The 6,922-nt window shown below is 40.5% G+C and overlaps 1 protein-coding gene across 4 annotated transcripts in view; it reads right to left on the reverse strand.

Annotated features, from left to right (window-relative positions):
- Positions 1-6,922, reverse strand: part of LOC122550440 (ETS-related transcription factor Elf-1-like) — a 140,696-nt gene that overhangs the window by 48,234 nt on the left and 85,540 nt on the right. Inside the window, exon 1 of one of the 4 annotated variants that reach the window (XM_043691176.1) lies at positions 6,788-6,875. The exons of the other annotated variants lie outside the window; for them this stretch is intronic. Within the exon in view, the coding sequence (XP_043547111.1) occupies positions 6,788-6,842 (55 nt within the window). The 5' untranslated portion in view covers positions 6,843-6,875. Of the gene's footprint in view, positions 1-6,787; positions 6,876-6,922 lie in introns of those variants that run through there. 4 annotated transcript variants of the gene reach the window in all.

Consider the following 6,922-nt stretch of genomic DNA (forward strand, 5'->3'; position numbering starts at 1 on the left):
GGCGTTTGGTATGCTTTCCTTTATTGGTCAGAGTATTGAGTACAGGAGTTGGGTAGTCATGTTGCGGCTGTACAGGACACTGGTTAGGCCACTGTTGGAACACTGCGTGCAATTCTGGTCTCCCTCCTATCAGAAAGATGTTGTGAAACTTGAACGGGTTCAGAAAAGATTTACAAAGATGTTGCCAGGGTTCGAGGATTTGAGCTACAGGGAGAGGCTGAACAGGCTGGGGCTGTTTTCCCTGGAGCATCGGAGGCTGAGGGGTGACCTTATAGAGGTTTACAAAATTATGAGGGGCATGGATAGGATAAATACACAAAGTATCTTCCCTGGGGTGGGGGAGTCCAGAACTAGAACGCATAGGTTTAGGGTGAGAGGGGAAAGATAGAAAAGGGACCTAAGGAGCAACCTTTTCACGCAGAGGGTGGTACGTGTATGGAATGAGTTGCCAGATGAATTGGTGGAGGCTGGTACAATTGCAACATTTAAGAGGCATTTGGATAGGTATATGAATAGGAAGGGTTTGGAGGGATATGGGCCGGGTGCTGGCAGGTGATACTAGATTGGGTTGGGATATCTGGTCGGCGTGGACAGGTTGGACCGAAGGGTCTGTTTCCATGCTGTACATCTCTATGATTCTAAGTTCATTCCACACTCTCTATGTAAAGAAATTGCCCCCATGTTCTTTTTAAATCTTTCCCCTCTCAACTTAAAAATACGGCCCCAGTCTCGAGATCCTCCATCCTCAGGGGAAAAAAAAAATCTGCCGTTCACTTTATCTAAACCCCTTATGATTTATATACCTCTGTTAGGTCATCTCTCAAACTCCGATGCTCCAATGATAAAAGTCCCAGCCTATCCAGCCTCTCCCTATAACTCAAAACCTCAATTTCCTACAACATCCTGGTAAATCTCTTTTGTGCCCACTCCAACTTAATAATACCCTTTCTAATAACACAACTGAAGAAGCTTCCCACTTCTTTAAAATCTTCTTGCTAATTCGATGTCATACTTTATTAGACTGATATTCTATCTGGTTTCCCGTCTCTCTTGACTGTTTAGCTCAGTCAGCTGGATCCAGGACACTGCTGAATGCGAGGTGTGCAGATGTTGGAGAAATCAGAGTCGATAAAGTATGGTGCTGGAAAAAGCACAGCTGGTCAGGCAGCATCTGAGGAGGGGGAGAGTCGACGTTTCAGGCTTAACCCTCCATCAGCACTATTTTCTATCAATTTTTTGGCAAACCTTTAAAAACCTCAATCTTCAGGCTCACTACCCATCATGACAACATTATAATCCTTTTTTTTTTAAACCTCACAGTAACATTGAGTTAATCACTGATGGATGGATGGATCACTTTTCCTGTTGATTTTTTATTTCATGCCGGAACATAGTCTATATTTGTTGAGAATAATGAAATGTTTCTTTAATTTGTTCTTAAAACCAAGATCAGCAATGATTTGATTGAATGGCAGAACAATTTTTTAGGTATGAATTGCTTTTTCCTGTTACTGCACCAAAATTTTGTTTACTTCTTTAAAAGACAAGACAAATTGTATAGAAATATTGTTTTCTAAATGCTTGTTCACACTTTACCAACCAAAACTACTCTGATCTTGGTAAAAGAACATTCCACCCCACCCTGTCAGATGATTTCTGAGGAATTTACTTAATAAACCAATAATGCGACATGTATCGGAGAATGAATATTTGCTCACTGAGTCATGAATGTCCTGGAAACATGAAGCCATTTCTCAACAATTCTGTTGCAAGTCTTTCAGTTTTGTTCAGAATAGATGAGCTGTGTTTACACAGTCCCCATAATTCCAGAGGAATTATTTAAAACTGACTGATTCTCAGGTCTCGATTATAACAGACCATTATTAGAGTTTAGGGCTTTATGAGTCTGCCAGTAATGAGCAAATATCAGAATGAGTTGTTCTTTGGAACTAATGCCAAATGCACAGCTGAGCAAAAGAAGCAGCAAAAATTTTGAGCTAAAATTAGCTGCAAATAAGCAAGTTGGATTAACTATACTTTTTCTGAATAGCTATCTGCATGGTTCTAATAAATTGAACTGCCAAACATTCACTAGGTGCTAAAGAGCTGAAAGGCATTTATTTTCTCTCTTTCTCACCAACCTCTGCCCCTCCCCAGCTCTCATTAATCCTTTAGACGTTACAGTTGGTCAAAGACAACACTGATTTCGTTGGTTGTACCAAACAGTACGCAGATCATTGGGTCATAGTCCAGTATTGCGCCAATTGCATGTGAAAAACACAATGCTCTTGCCATGAGTTAAGTTTAACCTAAGATCCAGTATGATTGTATTAGTAGGATCAAAGTATGAAAGAAAAATAAGCTTCCAATCTCACCACTCTCACATTTGTATTCCCTTTCCTGCCCCAGAAGCCACGGTTTCACTGGCCACAAATTCTGCGTCACCAATAATTAAAATCACACCCTCCAGCTGTTCTGTCAATCTGACAGTTTCCAATTTGCATAATCTTTAACCTCCAGCTGAGCTGCCAACTGCTTATCTGTGCCAAGTTACTCACCGTAAATACCCAAACCTCCTCTTGTCTGATGCTGAAACCCCCAGCATTAACTTTATTATCGATGCTCTCGAGTTAGCTTTCCATCCTGAAATTTAGCTCATCCAAAGCTCTACTGCCCAGGTCTTATCCCTACACCAAGTTTCACTCACCTACCACAGTTCTGTCCTTATTAATACCAACTCAACGTCCATCAATCAGACCAATTTCAACCTGTGTTTAAATCCTCTCAAGGCTTTGCCTCATCATATTTCAGCAGCTTCCTGCTATTGACCGGAAACTGAACTGAATCAGTTATATGAACAGTTATGCTACAAGAGCAGGTCAGAGGCCATGACTTATAGGTGGTGAGTAACTCACCTCAACTCCTCACTGCCTGCACCCCATATATATGGCACAAGTCAGGAGTGTATAAAACATTCTCCACTTGCCTGATTGTGCATCTCCAACAACACTCAAGAAGCTTGACACCATCCAGCACAAAGCAGGGCATTTGATTAAAAACCAAAAGAACTGCAGATGCTGTAAAATCAGAGACAAAAACAGAAATTGCTGGAAAAGCTCAGCAGGTCAAGCAGCATCTGTGGAGAGAAGTCAGAGTTCATGTTTTGGGTTTAAGGGCTACGGGGAGAATGCGGGTAAGTGGAGTTGAAATGCCCATCAGCCATGATTGAATGGCGGAGTGGACTCGATGGGCCGAATGGCCTTACTTCCGTTCCTATGTCTTATAGTCTTATGGGTCGAGTGACTCTCCTCAGAGCCCATTTGACTGGTATCCCATCCACTCCCTGCATCTGTCAATACATAGTAACAACAGTGTCCCAGCTAAAAAGATGCATTGCACCATCATCCTCTACAGGCGTGTGATGAAACTCTCCCCATTTGCCAGAACACTCAAGAAACTCAATACAATCCATGAAAATTTCATTGGTAGCCCATCCAGCACCATAAATTTTCACTCCTTCTATATCTGATGTACAGAGGCAGCAGGGAGTAGCAACTGTAAGATGCACAGCAGCGGTTTTCCAAAAATCCTTCAACAGCACTTTTCAAACTCATGATCACTACCTGGAAGAACAAAGGGAGCAGGTGCATAGGAACACCTCCAGCTACATGGTCCCCTCCAAACAACTCAAATCCTAATTTGGAAATACATCACTGTTCATCCTAACAACACTGTGGATGTACCTACCTACACCGTATGGACAGCTGTTGTTATGAAACACATGTCACCAGCTTGTCCCATTCAAGGAACTCTCTTCTTAATAGCACTATAGGTGCCCCTCCAACACAGACTACAGCATTTCACCGCTATCTTCTCCAGGACAATTAAGGATGGACAAAAAAGGGAGCCCAACTAGCAATGTCTATGTCATGAGTGAATAAAATAAAACCCTGTACCACCCCCTACCCCACCATTCCCAAATGACCTCTCCTCTAATCTGACTGTGTGTCATTATTGTTCAACCACCAACGCCCCATCCTCTGAAATTCTTTGAACTGCTCCCCCTCCTCTAACATCCTACTGAAATGCTACATCTTTGACCAAGCCTTTTGTCACATGCCATAATAACATCTCCGTCAACTCTGCTAGTCTTAAAAGCAGCCTGGGACATAATGTTATCTAAACACAGGTCTCTGTTCAATAATCAAAAACATTTATGGACAAAAATAAATGCTAGGTTCTCATTTCCTGTAAGCAATATTTTCATGTTGCGTTACTTCAATATTAATGATACTTATTTAAATTTGAAATTGAGATCAGTAGCTGAGGCTACCAGTAGTGGAAATATTGCTGAATTAACACTGAGTATATCATGACGCTTTAAAATTACAAATTTCGCAATTCCTCCAAGTTGGTTACCTTTAGTATCAACACCGCTGACTCGGTTTTGAGAAGTTATAAATTGCAATGCAAATTTTAAAACACTGTTGATGACTGGGTTGTCTCTCTAAAAATAGCAGTGCATTGAAATTCTGTCAATATCTGAGGTACCAGCAACGAAAGGTGCTTACTTCAAAACATCCATTCTGCATATTTACAAGGGGTTGAGAAAACAAGGCTTGCTTTTGCTGAATTCAATCTGCTTTCCCAACTCAAAACAAGTCTGCATGTAAACGGTAGCACTCTCTGATTTGATCAACTGCCCGTTATTTTGGCAGACTGCAGCCACTCTGCTGCCTGTGCTAAGTTTGGAAACTGTCATGTTGACATTAGTTCAGTGTACATAAATGGATATGGGCTACCGGAGGAGCTTAGCAGAAATGCCAGCACATCATTATCGTTCTCCTCCATAGGGAAGTCAAAAAAAATTCCCTGACCTCTCAACTCAGGTCAACATTTAGAAAAGCACAGTATATTAATGGGAGCAGCTCTTATAAAATGGTTGTTGAAGGGATAAGAATTCAGCTCTCACCTGAAATGGGTGGGGAATTTTATTTTCCCTGTAAAAGTGCACATTTTTTGCAGTGAACATGAGCTCCAATCCAGATTTATGAAAACTTGAATTGATATTGCACCTTCCAGGATTCCCCAAAATGATTTACAACCAATGAAGTCATTCTGAAGCATTGCTGTAATGTAGGAAATGTGTCAGCCACCTTGTACAGAGCAAACGCCCACAAATAGTGTGATAATGACCAGATACCCTGCTTGTGCAAGTGCCACAGCAAACACTCCTCTTTTTCTCTGAAATAACTGGAAATCTTTTTCACCCACCCAACAAGGTACATCGGCCTCAGTTTAACAGTTCATTCAAACACCTTCACAACTGCAGTTCTTGCTCAGTGCTGTACTGTCAGCTTATATTTTGTATCCAAGTCTATGCAGTGGGAACTAACTATACAGCCTTCTGACTTGAAAGGAAAAATACAATCACTGAGCCACAGCTGGGAAAAAAAATTACTTAATTTAAAATCTCACTCTCCATACTGTGAGAGAGAGAGTGCGTGTCTGGGCTGGTAAGATCTATTATTAGAAGCTTGAGAGAAACTTGGGTAACTTGAACATAGGATATATATGTAACAAGCATCGAACATGTAAATCCACACCCCTTCTAATAAAAGTCCAACCATTAAACATAAAGGTTTAATATACATAGAGTGATGAAATAATTCAAGAATAAAACAGGAATAATTAAATAATATTCAGCACACATTGCAGATGAGCGTTTGACAAACCATTTGCAAAAATAATTATTAACCACTGAAAGGCATGAAGCCTGCAAATCTGGCCTTGGATTTTGCAATAGTGCTGTCCACATCAACAGGTCACAGACTGAATAATGATATCCAGTGCATCAAACTCAAGCTAAAATTTACTAGAAAATTTAATTTTGGCTATCATAAATTCTACTGGACTGTTCACTTTCTACGGTTAAATAGCTTCCACCAGCATCCCATACACTTTCACTCGTTTCAAAAACAGAAGTAATCTGTTATTTTTTTCCACCTGTTACAATGTGTCTTCAATATAAAACTTATTGTGAGACATCATTTTGTTTTACAAAAGTAAAACCAATAACTTGCATTTATATAGCGCCCTTAACTTTATATTTCCCAAGGTACCTCACACTAAATGTAATCTGATCAAGTTGGCCACCATTCCACATAAACAGAGCTCAGGAGAGTACTATAAGGAGTTTAAGGAGGAAGATTACAAAGTGCAGGACATTTCGAGAAAGAATTCACAAGTTTAGGCTAAATAGGACATAAAAGCAGTATGCCAATAATACTTGATTAAATTAAATATTGATTTTTCTAGATGTGGAACTGGAAGCAAATTAAGTACAACAAAATCCAATAAAAAAAGATCAGAAAGCAATGGCATAGAGTAACTGTCCAACACACCAGACAAAATGAGTCCTCTTAATGAACTACATATGCAACACCTGAAAATAGCACTGAATGGGGGAATTCACAAGTCAAAACTCTTGCTAACTGAGAAAAGGACTAAATCTGCAAATGCACTGCACTGAATTTAGTCTTACCCATCACATACCAAGTCATGCAGGTACAGAAATCAATTTATACTCTCATCTCTTCCTGTCTGAATCCTGCAGTGACATTACATGTTCACGCAAACGTGTCTCAAATCCCATTTCCCTTTAACTTCCTGATCTCAAAATTCCCAGCTGGCCTCCCCAAACCCTACCCTCCACCCCATCCCCTCCCAACCTTGTGCACAGTTTCAAACTGCATTTCAGCCCCATCCCCACACTTTAAGTTCTTACCTGCTTTTATTAACAGATCCAGCTGGTTCCGTCCCTCATAAAGGGCTGTGGCCATTTTATTGCCAGCTCTCCCACCTACCCCCCCCCCCCCCCCAAACCCAACTCCCAAAAACAAACCAACAAAAAAAAAAAATT

Source organism: Chiloscyllium plagiosum, chromosome 6, assembly GCF_004010195.1.
Source record: "Chiloscyllium plagiosum isolate BGI_BamShark_2017 chromosome 6, ASM401019v2, whole genome shotgun sequence".
Classification (NCBI taxonomy): Eukaryota; Metazoa; Chordata; class Chondrichthyes; order Orectolobiformes; family Hemiscylliidae; genus Chiloscyllium; species Chiloscyllium plagiosum.